Raw genomic sequence first — 17,081 nt, 5'->3', positions numbered from 1 at the left:
ATGACCGTCAATGAATGAATGTCGTGTAAGTGTCAATGCAGGGTCATTAAGAGCTGCCATATATGGGTAAGTGAGTATAGTGAGGTGTCATATGCATTGAATTAGCTCAAAGCTGTTAACATTTTGTACAGTTTTGGCAACACTATTAGTAGGAACAATGACAGTATAATTGGCAAATGATGAAGGTAGGTACTTATGGAAATTTAATGAAGGTATCTCACGCTTAATCTTGCAATTTATGTTCTTTTTTTTTTTTTTAGAAGACGCATAAGTTATTTTTCCTGTTGCATGTCAGCAGAAGCCTCCATGTGAGGCAGTGGGTGGTCCTATTGCTGCTGAGGACCACTCCCTCGCACCGGTCCCCTCCCCTGCAATTCTCCTCCCTCTGCAAACCAGGAGGCCCTGCCCAGCTCCCTGTCCAACCACTCTGCTCAGCCCAGAGGAGCAGCCACATAGAAGAAAAAAAAAAAGAAGTCAAAATCAACTCACAACAGTGGAGGGAGGAAGAGAGAGGGGGGGAAGAAAACGCCCTGGAAACTTGGTTGATCGAGAAATAGGAAAGGAGTGACAGAATCCTAGCAGACTGCAAAGTTGTGACTGGAAGAGGAGCTTTTCTTGGGCTGGGGAGAAGGGGAGAGGACACGTTTTCAAGGATGCTCAAGTTGGTGTGAGGCTTCTTGGGCGCAAAGACTGCGCACAGGTAAAGATGCACCTTTTTATTTCCTCAGATTGAATTTAATTGAATTACAAATTGATGATTGAAAATATTTTTGTCTTTTTGTGCTTTGTGTAAATCTTAACTTTGCTACAAAATATATATTCACTTCCAACAATTTGGCTGACTTTGAACAACTAAGTTATAAAAGTTATGACACTTCATTTGTTATTGTTATTGTTGCTATTATTGTGCTAATATTCATATGAGTAGAGTGTGTATAATTGATAAGATTTCTTTGAGAGACTTTGTTATATGAATAGAAATTGTGTGTACTTTCTGTAAAGGGATAAAGTGGTGGTAAAGTTGTAAATATTACCATAAGTTTTAAATGCCGACTTAAAATGGTACTGCACATGAGAAGTGGGTGTGTATCCACAGCCACCACATGAATGCAGATGACTTGACTGGAGTTGCGCACTTCACTTTTCCTTTAACTACACACAAAGCCTGTTGTCCACATTGCATGTAAGTGCTTAGCCCACCGTTATAGAGAGTATAAAGAGTCTCTCTAAAGGATTTTTGTCCTTTTGGACATGAATAGTAACACTTTTTCACTCTGCATTTGTGTGAGGATTTGACTATTATAGAATGTGGATCTCCTCTTCATTATCATAATCATTGTCTGTCAGATAACACATTTTTTATGGCACTGCTATATTTTCGCACCCTTAAGATAATGTGGAGAAAGCACTGGAAAGATAAAAGAGTAAGGTTGTGTCAGGTGAAGTTGTAGATGAGATGGTTTTTTAATAGAGCCAATGTCCTTTGCTGGGACCAGATATAAAGAATATAGGTATTTCCATATAGGAGCCTGCAGCAACAAGCTTGGGTGTGGATTCCTCTCCTTCACCTCCCTCCGCCCCCTCCTTTTTTCTCTCCCACCCTTCTTGCTTCGCTGTCTCCTCACAGAGGCACACCCTTTACAGCCAAAAGGAAAGTGAACCAAATCCATACATGCTGTCGCGCTGGGTCGGTCCCTCCAAGCATATCCAAATCTCCTTTACAATGTGTCTAGGGGGTTCCAGCAAATTTAACAGTATTAGTCAAAACTTTTTTCCGTTGTCTAAGCTCATCTAATGTCATATTTGGGCATTTGTTGTGCAGTCTGCTTTTGTGGAATGTAGGGATCTTGTCTGAAGGTTCTTGATATGATATAAATGAGTTTCAAGTCGTACCTCCTTCCCAGCTAATGTTTATAAGAGAAAGTTCAAAACTATCACTGCTGCTTTGTACTGAGCCTTGTATGTTTTCTTTTTTGTATGGCTTACTTTTTCTTGGGCAGAGAGAGAGATTTCTCCTTCTTTCTGTTACCTTGGGTTTCTTAACCTGGGCTCCCAGCCAGGGTGTGCAGGGGAGGAGAGAGGGGTGAGGTGGAGAAGGAGGGAGGAAGACGGGGAAAGAGAGCCAGGGAGTGAGTTAGCGAAGGGGGGATGGGCGGGGCGGGGGCGAGAAGGGGAGTAATGGAATGTAGTGGTTTGGAAAGACAAGCTAATTGAAACCAGGTTTGAGGCATAGAGGGGGAGCGAAGACTTCGCACATTTGTAGAAAGACAGGAACGCATTTTATAAACCCAAAAGTTGTGAGATATTTATCTTTCCACCTAATGTATATTTAAAGCATGAAATGGCTTCTTTCCAGGTGTGGCTGATGCTTGAACCATCACATATAGTCTTGTGTGCATTTTAATGCGATGTGTTTGTTCAAATTGAGGCCAAAGCAGATTTAAAAACCTCCACTAGACCAGACGTAATCCTTTGTTGGATCTCACTTGAAAGTCAAATTTCTGTGTGTGTAGTTGCCTGTCCTCCACGGCTCCCTGCTGCCACACCCAAGTGGCGTGCTCCACTCTGCTCAGTCTTTTCTACAATGTGCACTAAAACTCATGTTTAGTGCTTCACAGCTGTAAATGTCTGGCATTTCTCAAGTCACTCTTGTCAAGGTGATTGATTGTGACACAGACTGCTTGAGGAGCCATATGGTCACAGAGGGCTGAAAGGTCTGTGGACATTAGGTGTGTGTTAAAGTTATGATACATTTTGTGTTCTTTGCATTTCAAAAATTCCTGTTTAACTTGGTGATAATATTGCTTGATGTATTGTATTACATGTGATCTTGTGGAAAGTTTTGCCATGGGTTTATTGAAATGGGAATATTAAAGAAAATTAATTATTTATATTTCAAACTCATATTGAAGCATGGAAATTTTCAGGACTGGTTCTCGACCGCCTGCGGCTACAACGTCTATCAGTTATTGCCTGGGGCGGATGCTGTTTATCTAAATACTTGCACTATCACTGCAACAATACAGAAGGTACATTACGTTAGCGCAACTATATTAGTGTCATGTCATCTGAAAATGCCAAAAAAAAGCTATACTGTGGAACTATGAGGACGCTTTCCTGACAGAATCGTGCTCAGTCATCATAGCAGATGTCCCACAGTGAATGCCACTCATGGTGATTTTGCTGCAGTTGCCACCAATGTGGCAAACAGCATCTTTACTTGCCTGAAGAACTGTTTGGAGTCTTAGCTTGACCATGTCAACATATTTATCACAGTGGTCCACCAGAGCCACTATATATTCTTGTCCTGTTGACTGGCAGGCGAGAGGAGCAGTGTTACTCAGCCATGCCAGTGTGAAACGGAAAGAAACTGGTCTATAGCACACTTCCTCTGTCATTTCCTCATGGGTTTGTTGAGTGGGTGGTTGTCAGGAGGGACAGCATGGAAAGGCAAAAAGAGGGGGGTGGATGCAGTGAATATGCTGCGAGACGGGAGGCTTGGCATTCATTTAAAGGCAAAGCTGGGCTTTGACATCCTAAAGTTCCAGCAGACTCAATGAAGTAACACCCTAGATATTGGGTAAATGACACAAGTACAAACTTGTAGATACACAACTGCCCCAGTGAGGGATGTTTAGTTTTCCCCCAGCTGTAAATAAACATCTAACTGTAGAGTGCGTTTTGTAGCGTGTCTTTCTAGGCAGTCCATTCAGCAGCCACTCCCTTTTCATCCATCCTGTGCTGGGTTGGAATGTTTCAGTACGTTCTCAGTATACTCTATGGAGGGGCTATCATTATAATTGGCTGCCTTCTGCTTGAGAAATAGTGTTTAAAACAGTATGATGAAACCGTTCTCACAAGTTACACATAATACATGTGTAAGTCACAAGTATGCACATGCATACAATGGTGCATTTAATGTAACATCAAGGTTGATTTGCATTTTTTTTTAAAAAGGTTGTGAATCATTTTTCTGATCGTCCTGGCTCAGCTTAACATCTGTGGGATGACACCATCCAAAAACAATAAATCTTTCATAACTGTTGCCTTACTGCACCTGCCCCCCACTAACCGCCTGCCCTGCTCCCAGAACCCTACAAATGCCGGTTCTGTTGCCCTGCACATGGAATGACATGCGGCATCTGTTACAAAAACTCTATTTGGAATGGGGCGCCCAAAATGTCAGGGCAGCAAGGCTTGGAATGTAAATTTAGAAATACATTCGACTTTGTTTAGGCTTTCTTTATCTGGCACTACACACTCAAGGATGGCACTCCTCACACACTGACAACCACTGTTGTAAACAACTGTAGCGCTATGTGGATCCAAACACTAAATATGAATATCCTAACGCGGTGCTTATGCTTCACACTCTGCAGCCATGTCTATATATACGTTCTGCTGCTATGGTTTCCATCTAACCCTCCTCTTAACCTTCTCACCTCTGGTTCCATGAATGGACTTGCATTTGTTCTTGTTCAAACAGCAGCTGTAGAATACTGGAACAAACCCTCACTAAATTGGCAAGCTAAATTGAGTTGATTGAGGACCCTTATGTGGTGTGACCTCCATGAGGCTTGTCTAGGGGCCATGTTTGGTAGGACCTGTAGAAATCACTAACCTCTTTTTTTATTATCTCTGGTGTAACTAGTCATGCCAGTTATGCCATCTAGTTATGGCATGTTGTGACATCTTAGAACATAGCTGTGCTTTTGTTAATCCTATTTTTAACTATATTAGTAGCTCAATGTTCTTTGCTCTGAAACTGTCCTTAGGAACCAGCCTGGACTCACTTCTCATTTCAGAACTTACAGCTGCAGTCAAATGCCTTCTTTCATTTTTGCTAAACAGTTACAGTTGTGATATTTCAGTTGTCATCACTCTTTGTATAACCCAATATTACATAAAGCATCTCAGAGGGATATTGAGGCACACAACAGTACAGAATGATGCAGCCTCAGTCCATAAGAAAAAGGAAAAACTCCCCCCAAAACCTTAGCAAATTAGGGAAAAAAAATGTAAAACCCTGGGAGAGGAATGTCAAATTGGGATCCTCCCTCTTAGGATATGTAGTGCAACAGAAAACAATGAGTAATGGTAGGAACCATGGGTTATCTGGCACTCAGTGCCTCATACAGTATAGAACCTTTCCACCACGTTCCTTTCATGAACACACAGCTTTAAATATAATTTACATGAAAATTGAGGCATAGTTGAAATGTACTCTCAACGCAGCCCCTGGTCTTGTTTGTGATCTCGTAAAAGCAAGAGAAGAGTGTTTTAAGAGTTTTCATCAGTTTTTCCATTTAGTGCTTGACTCCTGCCAAAGTCACAATGGTTTAATCAGCAGCAGGCCAACTTGGCGTCAGTGGGCAGGCTTTGGTCTTCTGCAGGACTTGTGGTTTGGTTTAGGGCTATGTGGACTATGGAGTGCAGAAAAGAACCGTTTATTTTGACGTGCATTCCTTTTATATGTGTCACACATGCATGTCCTATCTGTATTTTTTGGGGGGTAAGAGTGAGCCTACGCCGGGGCCTGCTATGTCTCTTTTTGTTATTTGTTTTACTTGCTACGTCAAACTGCAGTGCAGAGTGGGGGAACACAGAGTCTATTTTGACAACAAGACTGATTTGGTCACAGCTATTTCCCTCCCTGCACTGAGACCTTTTTATTTGCTCATAATCAAATCTTATCACTCAACAGCACCGCTGTGCCTGATTCACTTACGACTGAGCTTTAATCATTGTCACACTGCTCCTGTTTTCTGTTCACCAAACTGATTGGATTTGGCAATCAACCAGCCGAACTGACCAAAGCCACTTTGATCAGTTACGAGTGTGTGTGTGTGGTGTGACCCAAGTACAAACTATGAGCAGGTACGGTATGTGCCCTGAAGGCGACAAATAAGAGATAAGGCCTGTGTAGGAAATGGATAGTGGTGAGGTGTAGAGTTCCGTTTGTTGTAACCGACTGCACAGGTGGAGCCAGCTACAATAATTATGGTGTCAATACTGATGTGGATGCTTGACATATGATACATTTAACAAATCCTCTGCTACCTCCATGTTCATTTGAGGGAGTCAGTGTGCTGTTAAAAGTGCATATATGACTGGATGTGGTGTTCTTGTTTATTTGAGCAGAACCTGGAGGTGGGGGGTGTGGTGGACTGACTGCAGGAGGGTGACCACTCAGGCAGGGTGCAGGGTGGGCAGCAGAGAATGAAGCTGGAGTCAGAGTCAGAGTGAGAGGAGAGAGAGAGAGAGAAAGAGAGGACATTTCTTTGGAGTTAGTCACCGTGGGGAGAGGCCGGGCTAACTTCCAGCTGGCCTGACGGCTCTATCAAGGAATGTGTGTGACTGGAGGCCTGGGTGGGGCTGTGCACTGAGCTGCTCCCTCTGTAAGCAGAGCACAGAGGCAAAGCGATGTGATCCACCTCGTGGGCTGTGGCGTGGTATTCCTACTCTTTAGCAAAGCATGTGTTTTTATTTGCTCTCCCCACTGTTGGTGACCACGTTTCACCTTATTGTGTGTGTGTGTGGTCTCACCAAGGTACTGACTTCTGAAGGTGTGGCAACCCGTTTCTTATCTTTTGAGTATGTTTGCTCAGATATGACTCTTGTGGAAAAAATTCCACTTGCAAAAGATTATGAGATTTTTTTAAATTCATGTCTCAACAAATCTTATTAAAATAAGTAACACATCTCTTCCATCCTTTATCTGATTTGGTAATTGGCTTCATGTCTGCCCTTTGAAAAATGGCACTCAGTCATCCCGCACCTGAATGACTCCTCAACATGGGAGTTTGATGAATACACCTCTGTAACTAGAGTATTGGCTAGAGAGTGTACACAGCTGCTCTGGCACAAGTCTCCCTAGACAAACATAATGACAACCACGTTCTGGCTGGCATTTATCTCTGCAATGTCCCATCCATTTCTGTATAGGACCAGTTCAAAGTAGCCTGCAAACAATGCATTCTCAGGCAAAAGCTCTAAAGCGTTTTACAAGTTTTTCCTCACTATTGCTGCTTTTTAAAAGACACGTTTGCTCACTTTCTCTCTATTGCATGGAGGGTCTAGTAGGCATTTAAACCCCAACTGTTTAGAAATGGTTTCAGAGTCTCACAAACACAGTTATTTGGTGTAATTTTCACCACAGTAATGAGCACTTTAGTTTATTGAACACGGGGGGCTGAGGAGGGGGAGGTTAATGACAGGTTTGGACAGCCTGTCTTAGAAGAATTTTTCAGAGGGACATGTTCCCACCAGTGGATGCCTGTCTATACACACATCAAGTCTGGTTCTGTTTGTACTGTGGCTGACAAAGAGAAGGCTTTGTTTCACAATACGGCAGTGGGTTGAAACAATAATCCTCATAAGTCATGTTAGATTTTGGACTAGTTACAGCTGGTAAAAGTAAGATTGATTTGGCAATAAGCATGTAACTTGGGATCCAAATGATGAATACAGTTGCAACAACAACATTTTCCAGCTATATTGGCTTATATGGCTTCCCACATCTGCTGTTATACTGTCCTTTTGTACATCACACCTTGGCAGAGAAGTCTTGTTTCACAGGCAGTGAGAGTAGGGGAATTCACAAACACATTTTAAAGAACATTTCCTTTTAGAACTCTCCTCTATAACTTGATTTGTTTCTTTTTTCAAACCCCATCAAACTGAATGGGACCCATTGTGCCCAGTGAGAGCCACAATAAAGAAGCAGCTAGATTGATCAACTGGGGAGTTTATCAATCTAGCTGCAATTATGCAAAAAGGGAGTGTTTTGTATAATTGTTTACCAGTGTCAATACTGCTACCACTAGTTGGTTAATTATTGATGACTCAGAAGGCTCTGATTAGTTGAGCATGTACAGTAAAATACCACAAATACATCTTGACTGTAACACTGGTACGTTGCTGTCACATGAGGACATACTTAGTGCAACACTGGCTGTATATGAGAAATATGTTTAATAATGTGAAACATACAGCTGAAACATGTTGTGTTATTTTCTAGATGTGCTGCATGGAGAATTCACAACATGGTTCTTTTGTATTATCCATCCAGATTTATTATACATGTACATCATTGATTGTACATGATTATAACTCCAGTCTTTTCATTGTTTTTTGTCAACAGAAGTCGAGCAAGACAAACCATTGCATAAGACTGAAGCCCTTGGCTTTGCTTGAGCAATCCAAGGTAAGTGTCCCATGCCATCATGCAAAACATCCACACATCACATCTGCGCTGCAAAGTAAACTACATTTCTCTCTACCCGTCACTCCGCTTCTGATCAGTGTCACCTTAGACCAGCATTCTATTATGTGGCCAGACGCCAAACCTCTGTTGGAATGTTTGTTGCAAAGCCTCCTTTGAACCTGGAAGGTCATGCCTCTGTCATTCAGCTGTGAAAGGCCTGCCTTGTGGAAACCCAACACTTGGCTGCTTCTGCTTCCCCGGGCCTCCTCCTGTAGCCCTCCTTCCTCCCCCAAGCGACCACCTGTTCCGCTCGAACCCCTTTCCCCTTCTTATGAAACAACCTTGGCAAAAGCCCGCCAAGCTCACACTGTTTTAACTGTTTGTAGTCTCTGTAGTCTCTGGGAGGTTTTTTTCTTTTGATTGGAGGGAAGTTAGATGAAAAGGCACACTAATTCAAAACCATACGCAGCCTCTGTAAGCGAATGACAAGCCATAAAAAAGGCGTATCCAGAAATGCTCTGTGGTTGCATTCTAGTAAACACAGGCTTTTATCTGGCTGGCTGTCCTTGCTCAACACACATGTTAAGCCATAATAAAACATGATATATTGACAAGCGTATCTATCAGCCTTTCTCCTAATTTTCCTCCTGCTTCCATGGTTACTTCATGACTTTTTGCTAAGATTTTATTTTGTGTGTCCTTCAAAAATGCTTTAGATGACATCACTAATGAAATTTAAGGACATGTGACACCAGGAATGCCACCATTAGACATTAAAAACAGAGAAATAAAAGGGAAGGATAGAGGACTGGTTGATTGTCATATTGCCTGTTCGCTTTGAGTCACAGACTGTCTGCCTGTCTTATGATCCCAAGAACAGGGGCTTACTTATGTAGCATCTATTTACAACACAATCCATATCTAATCATATGATCTTTTTGGATCATTTTTTGTATCCATGTTTACCCCATTTCAGGCAGAGTTTACTCTTCAAAGACAAATTCTTAGCTTGTCTACTGAGGGGGACTAAGTTTAGTAAAAAGGAAAAAAAGGGGAAAGGGAGATTTTCCTGCACATATTCAGGATGTCCTATGCCCTCTATGGCATATCGCAGAGGAACCTCTCTCAAAATAGCTCTGAATTTTAATTTCTACCACATTTCTGCTGTCTTATCCGCTTGTCACTGTTAACTTGTAGGCTAACATTCCATAGGGCAGTTAAACAACCATTCGCTTTCTTTTTTTCAACCATTTCCTCTTCTCTTTCTATCTTCCTCCGTCTCACTAAGTTCCTTCCTTTCCTCCTATAATGCTGCGAGGCTCAGCTCCTCCCTGCAGCTCTCTGCCAGAAATATGTCGAAATTGTGAGAGCAAGGACGGCCCAAATAGTGCACTCTCACTTATGGAGACCTTCATAGCAAGGGTAAAATGCAGGAGGAGGAAAGGCCGTTTAAAATTGAAAGGCTGATTACTGTATGGATGAAAATAAATGGATACAGAGAAGTAAGAGAATTGTGAGAAATTAACTAAAAGAAAAACAGTTTTCTCTCCCTTGCTCTTGAGGAAATTGTGTGAACTCATGGATGTAGCCTTCACTTTCTCTCAGCAAATTCTTTTTTCCCCCTAAAAATGTAAACCAGCCAACAACAATATTTGCCTTGAAAGATAGTATAAGTGATTCATCTTCAACGACCCCATCTCATATACTAAATAGTTATTTACAATATCAATAAACTGTGAGCGGCATGTGCAAAATTGAAAAAGTGGGGAGACCAAGATCATGTGGAAAGTTTATCAGCTATTTTTGTCTGTTTTCATTGACTAAAGAGAGGAGGTGGATATGTAAACTGAGCCACACTGTTACCCATGGGGAAAACACTAATTTATTTGGTTCAGTCAAGATACTTCCAGTGTTGTATCAGGGGTGCCTTGTTAAGATACAATAACTGCTAGTGTTGGCTTACCTAAGTGGAATTTGATATATTATATATGAATTCATTGGATAAAAATAGATCTTTGGCAATGCAAACTGCCTCCATGCTGCATTTGATTGATACAATGGCACAGATTTGGGGCTGGTGGAGGTTTCAATGAGATTCAAGTTCAAGTTGCACTGATGGACACAGAGAGAGGAGGAAGAGAAAGGGCGGGAAGAATATCAAGTTGTGGATGCCTGAATATGGTTGGCGTCATCTTTGGCATATGTTATTCAGTCCCAAGAGATTGCAAAAGGATATTTTGAAGGGAGGTCTTTATATTTCCTCAAGCATTGCATACACTTCCAATGTTCCCAGTCATGCAGGACCAGTCTATTTATTGACTTGTGTTAATTGGTGTATAGCATGTTATGTGTCCTTGGACAGGTTCCAACAAACTGGGCAGACAGTTTGCAAATCACTTGGCATTCCAAGTGTCTGCAGTGCTTTCTCCCACACCCCATGTTGTTGTATAAAACTGCTCTATTAATTTTAGTTTCATAATCCTTATTGACACAGAAGTCTAGACAGTCCTGTTTTCGATGTTTTGCTTGTTTGTCTAAGCCATTTACAGTTGACAGTTTGATGTAAATGTTCAGGCAGAGAAGAAATAAAACCCACATTTTGCTGTATATATCTGCCAAAATGTGCAGTATGTCTGGGTCTGTCTCCATGTAAAGTCATAGGAACACATACAGGAATAGTTGCTGTATGCCTGATAATATTCCAACACACCTCCTCAATTAAATTAGAGACAAACTCTTCACCAGTATGTGTTGACATCCCAGAAAACAAGCCAAAACACTGGTGTTGTCTCCTTCCAAACTTCTCATTTACTTTGAAATACTGTATGTTGAAAGTGTAGAGAGTGGCAGATGGCAGTTAAGAGAGTGATGAAGAATACCAACCCTTTTGAAACAGCTGTTTGTTATCTTTGCCTCAGGTTCCTCTTGTTCCCAGCAGCTTGTTATCATGCAGGGCAGTGTGGCACCTTCAGTGAATGGGGAGGGGATTTGTGGTTTACTGGTGTAATTATGTTATTTACAGTGGCACAAAATAGTATGGGAAAACATAATTATTCGTGTGATTTACAATAATGTGACAGATATTTTTTTCTTCTTATTTTTCAAAAACAACAACTATGAGAATATAAAGCCAGAATAAACATTTGTTAAATTTCATACTATCATAGGTTTCAGAAAATGTAAATGGCACCTGAAATTAGTGTTTTTGATCATATGGAAATCCAAATTTATTTTAGAATCATGCAATGCATTCTTTCTCCCCTCCCACTTAGTCTCCCTTGACATGTTATGGGCATTTCCTTTCCTAGTGATTATCTGGCTGTCATGTCCATCCCATAAAAAACACAAGCCACCATTCACCACCATGACTCACATCCTGTTTCTTTCATGTCATCACATAATTAGGCCTTTGTCATTTGTATTGGCTGATTACAGGTAAACAGAGAATTTTCTGAAAGCCACTCAGCTGGCATACAGTTTTACGGGGTAAGCTGCACAAGGCAGCACCAGAATGATTCTCTCACTGAAATGACTTTGGTGATACAGCTTTTACTTGTATCTCACAGTTCAATAACATCCAAATCAAAAGCTTGCAGTGTTGCCAAATAGTGACTGGTTGCTGTACGTATGATCAAGTCAGATACTCAAGCTATGAAAACACAGCACTCTAAATGACCTTGCCCTTTTTGTAACACTCCTTTTTTTTCAAACAAAAAGTTCCTCTATTTATAATCTAGATTCTCTGCAGTCAGTGGGTTCCCTGACGATGAATTATTGGTTCATGCATTGAACCATTAAATGGCTGAGTGGCAATTTGAGTGACTTGGTAAAAAGGGCTGTCTGTGGTTCCCTGGGTCTCCATGTACACAGGAGGAGACTGAGCAAGAAAAACTAAAGTGCGGATGTAATGACTGAAAACTATTCTGGCTAGAGACAAACGCTCTACAATGGGTTGACTGTTCCAGAGAGGAGTCAGCGTGTTAGACGAGGCAGGTCAGAAGATGATGTCAACAAACTTCAGTTTCACTGTGACAGTGACATATGTGTGCGCCCACACAGACTTACACTTAAGCATGCCTTTCAACTAACCTGATGTATGAGAGCAATATGGCCAATCGTTTGCATATTAAAAGATACTGACCACACCCAATAATGGGTGATGAGTATGCACCTTAGAGTTACACATTTTTAACTTTGATACAAATGCAAAGTGAAGAACATTACAGCAAATATGGTCAACTTAGATTATGTCTCTATTGTTAGTGAACTCAAGACCTTTAGTGTGCCTTGTTTGTACAAACATTTACAAAGATGAAATTGTTTCAGTATTATAATGCTGTTTGCTGTTGTGCATGTGAGAGAGTGTGTGGTAACATGCTGATGTACAGTATATGTTACTGTGTATGTCTGCACCTCCATTTGTGTTTTCCTAAAGCAACACAGCTTAAACTATCATTGTTCACTCTATTGACATTGGAGTTGGGTGTAGGCACAGGATCAGGCTGCTTTCCTCAGGGCAGGGTGTGGTTTGAGTCCAACCAAATTTCAAAAACAGAGCACATAGGAGCTTGGAGAATGGTTTGGATTTTGCAGCATTAGCGGCTGTGCTGTCTAACAAGATTTTAACACCATCTAGTGTCCATCATTAGGTACTACAATCTGGATTTTTAATGCTGGTTGGGAAATTCAGTCACACATCGATTTTGCTTTAAGGAAAGGATGTCTCTATTTGCTGAACACAACGTTATAGTTATTTTTCATTTTGTCATGGTTTTGTCTTAAGGATTATCATTGTGTTCTCTTTAGGAAAACCAAGGCAGAGTTTCCATTACACCAGGCGTAAGGAAAGCAAGGAAAGCAAAAAAGGAAAGCAAAAAAAAAAAAGGTAATTTATGAATTTTCAGTCACAATACATACCTTGAATTTTTTCCTTAAATGCAAATGTATGACTGAGGTGTGATATCTCTCAAAACCATTATTTGAATTATTATGTTTATAGATGGCTGAAGAAGAGGAAACCAGGGAGGTGCTCTTTCCAGACTGGGAAGGCCCAGACAAAACTGGCTTGACCATTGAACAGACAACTGGAGGAGAGCTCTTTGTCAAGGAGGTCAAAGGAGAGTCACCTGCTGCACGTTCTGGAAAAGTATATGAAGGTAAATAATCCTTTTTCTTCAAAATCAGGGTTCATAAAGCAAAAATTATCTCACCTAGCTTGTGTCAACTAATATCCAGTATTCTTAACAAACTTATTTTTGTTGCTGTCCCCACTTAATTCACAGGTGATCAAATTGTGGGCGCCACTATCTACTTTGATAACATGAGCTCAGAAGAAACAGCCGAGCTACTGAAGACACTGAACCGCCACAAGGTTGGACTGAAACTACAAAACAAATCCCCCTGCTGCTCTCCTGTGAGCACACCATGTCGTTCACCAATGGGCACACTGACATGGGAAGGGAAGACTCGGTTTGGAGGTTCCAGTCCAGACATCATACTTGTAAGATTTTATTAAGTTAAAATTATTCTTGGCTTGTTTGTAGGGACCAGAACAAAGACATGGTATAATGACATTACTATGTCTTCTTGTTTTTTTCTATCAAGAGTGGGGATGATGAGGACTATAAGAGAATATACACGAAAAAGATCAAACCAAGGCTGAAGTCTGAAGACCTTGCAGAAGGAGTAGATGTTCGCACAGAGCGGCACAGCAGCACAAGCAGTGATGGCAGCACGATTACTACCATCACTCGCCGCATCACTACCTACACTGTGGATATGCCAAGTGGCATAAGTGAGCAACTTGAACTTTCAAGCCCAGAGTTTAAGGGGCTAAGGCACGAGTCTGGAGATGGCTCTCCTCGTATCAGGATCTCACATGGCAGCCCTTCAGGTAAAGGGGGAGCAGAGGAGGGAGTTTTTGAGTCAGGCAATGTCTCTTACACTGGGCCACACATTAGCTCCACAGAGACACGCTGGGGCAGTAGTGGAATTAAGACCACAACAATTACAAGAGAGGCAGAGAAAGAAGGAGGTACAGGTGTCAGATTTAAAGGCCCAAACTTTGGTAGCCAGGGGGGCATTGAGATCTCAAGAGGGAGTGGGGAGAAAGGAGATGGGAACATTCAACTGCTAGAAACAAGCATGACATTAAGAGACAGCACAAACACTGGGAGTAGACATGTTACAGTAGGGGGGCTAGGAGGTGCAGAGGTAACCTCAGCAGAAGCGAATGGTGGGTCAATTAGTCTGAATTTACCAGGAAAAGGAATGCCGATCTCGACTACATCCATAGCTAAAACACAGGAAAGCAACACTGAAACCGGTTTAGGTGACAGAACAACGACAGCATCTGAAATTACCATCAGTAACGTGCAGACAAAAGGAAGTGTTCCAAATGTCAGACTTGGTGGAGGTTCTGTGAATGTTAACCTGCCAAGCACAAAGGGAGGAATGATGCAAATCAAAGGTCCTAATGCGAGTATTCCAGGATCAGCTGTGAATGTGAGCCTTCCGGAGAGTGGCCTGACAGGACCTGAAATGAACATTCAAACCAAATTGCCAGATGCTGATGTAAAAACAGAGGGATTGAAATTCAAGATAAAGGGAGATGTGACAGTCCCAACGATAGAGGGACACACAACGAAACCTGAGGTTCAGATCAAGGGAAAAGAAATTGATGCTGAAAAACCTAAAGGTGGATTTGAGGTCAAAATGCCATCCATAAAAAGAACAAAAATGCCTGATGTGGATGTAAAGCTTGAAGGCCCATCAGTTGAAGGAGATGTGGATATATCAATGCCAAAGTCAGTGGGAGAAATAAAAGCACATAAAGTTGACTTTAAAGGTCCAGTGGTTGATATTGAAGAGCCAAAGGGTGGATTTGGAATGTCTAAAGGAAAAATGCCATCTTTTAACATGAGAGGTCCAAAAGTGGAGGGTCCAGATGTTGATGTAGGCCTCCCCAAAGCCAACATTAATGTGAAAGCACCTAATGTTGACATCAAAGTACCAGAGGTTGACATGGCAAGACCAACTGCAAAAGTTAAAGGCCCCAAATTCAACATGCCAGAAATGTCAGGGCCAGATGTGGACCTCAATCTAAAGGGTCCAAAACTCAAAGGTGATGTGGATGTGTCAGTTCCAAAGATGGAGGGAGACCTGAAAATACCTGGGATTGATATCAAAGGCTCAGGGGTTGATATTGAAGGTCCAAAAGGTGGATTTGAAATTCCAAAGATCAAAATGCCATCATTTAACATTAAAGGTCCAAAAGTTAATGCTCCAGATGTTGATATCAACCTTCCTAAAGCAAATATTGATGTGAAAGCACCTGGGGTTGACATCAATGCTCCAGAGTTTGATATTGAAGGACCTGATGCAAAAATAAAAGGACCCAAACTGAAGATGCAAACCATAAAAGGACCAAAGATGCCAGATATTGACCTGAAACTGAAAGGTCCTAGAGTAGAGGGCGATGTAGATGTTTCACTTCCAAAGATTGAAGGAGACATCAAAGCTCCTGAGGTGGACATTGAAGGGCCTGACATTGACATTGAAGGCCACAAGGGCGGATTCAAGATGCCAAAGTTCAAAATTCCATCATTTGGCATTAAAGGTCCCAAAGTTGAAGGCCCAGATGTTGATGTAAGCCTCCCCAAAGCTAACATGGATGTGAATGCACCTGATGTTGACATCAAAGCACCAGAGGTTGACATTGAGGGGCCGAATGCAAAACTCAAAGGCCCCAAATTCAATATGCCAACAATTTCAGGACCGAAAATCTCCATGCCAGATGTGGACTTCAATCTCAAAGGTCCAAAACTGAAAGGTGACATGGATGTGTCAGCTCCTAAGTTGGAAGGAGATATAAATGCACCTGAAGTTGACATCAAAGGTCCAGAGGTTGATATTGAAGGGACAAAGGGAGGATTTGAAATGCCAAAGATCAAAATGCCATCATTTAACATAAAAGGTCCAAAAGTGGAGGCTCCAGATGTTGATATCAACCTTCCCAAAACAAGCATTGATGTGAAAGCACCAGAGGTTGACATCAATGCTCCAGAGTTTGATATTGAAGGACCTGATGCAAAAATAAAAGGACCCAAACTGAAGATGCCAACCATAAAAGGGCCAAAGATGCCAGATATTGACCTCAAACTAAAAGGTCCTAAAGTAGAGGGCGATGTAGATGTTTCACTTCCAAAGATTGAAGGAGACATTAAAGGTCCTGAGGTGGATATTGAAGGGCCTGACGTTGACATTGAAGGCCACAAGGGTGGATTCAAGATGCCAAAGTTCAAAATTCCATCATTTGGCATTAAAGGTCCCAAAGTAGAAGGGCCAGATGTTGATGTAAGCCTCCCCAAAGCAAACATTGATGTGAAAGCACCTGATGTTGACATCAAAGCACCAGAGATTGACATTGAAGGGCCGACTGCCAAACTCAAAGGCCCGAAAATGAACATGCCAACAATTTCAGGACCGAAGATCTCAATGCCCGATGTGGACTTCAATCTCAAAGGCCCAAAGCTTAAAGGTGATGTTGATGTGTCAGCTCCTAAGTTCGAGGGAGAGATAAATGCACCAGAAGTTGACATCAAGGGCCCAGCAGTTGATATTGAAGGTCCAAAGGGAGGATTTGAAATGCCAAAGATCAAAATGCCATCATTTAACATAAAAGGTCCAAAAGTGGAGGCTCCAGATGTTGATATCAACCTTCCCAAAACAAGCATTGACGTGAAAGCACCTGAGGTTGACATCAATGCTCCAGAGATTGACATTGGAGGGCCTGATGCAAAAATAAAAGGACCTAAACTGAAGATGCCAACCGTAAAAGGACCAAAGATGCCAGATATTGACCTCAAACTAAAAG

General features: G+C 41.7%; 1 protein-coding gene across 1 annotated transcript in view; it reads left to right on the top strand.

The window, feature by feature from the left end:
- Positions 1 to 413: 413 nt before the first annotated feature.
- The window catches only part of ahnak (AHNAK nucleoprotein), a 32,619-nt gene continuing 15,951 nt past the window's right edge, over positions 414 to 17,081 (top strand). Inside the window, exons 1-6 of the mRNA XM_085789699.1 lie at positions 414 to 700; positions 8,144 to 8,206; positions 13,013 to 13,086; positions 13,205 to 13,362; positions 13,489 to 13,706; positions 13,811 to 16,955. Coding sequence (XP_085645825.1) covers positions 13,206 to 13,362; positions 13,489 to 13,706; positions 13,811 to 16,955 — 3,520 coding nt within the window. The 5' untranslated portion in view covers positions 414 to 700; positions 8,144 to 8,206; positions 13,013 to 13,086; position 13,205. The remainder of the gene's footprint in view (positions 701 to 8,143; positions 8,207 to 13,012; positions 13,087 to 13,204; positions 13,363 to 13,488; positions 13,707 to 13,810; positions 16,956 to 17,081) is intronic.

The sequence above is a fragment of the Trachurus japonicus genome, chromosome 10, assembly GCF_045865225.1.
Source record: "Trachurus japonicus isolate A0001 chromosome 10, Traja_1.0".
Taxonomy (NCBI): domain Eukaryota; kingdom Metazoa; phylum Chordata; class Actinopteri; order Carangiformes; family Carangidae; genus Trachurus; species Trachurus japonicus.
Note: the sequence above shows the minus strand (reverse complement) of the source record. Positions and strands in the feature narration are given on the sequence as shown.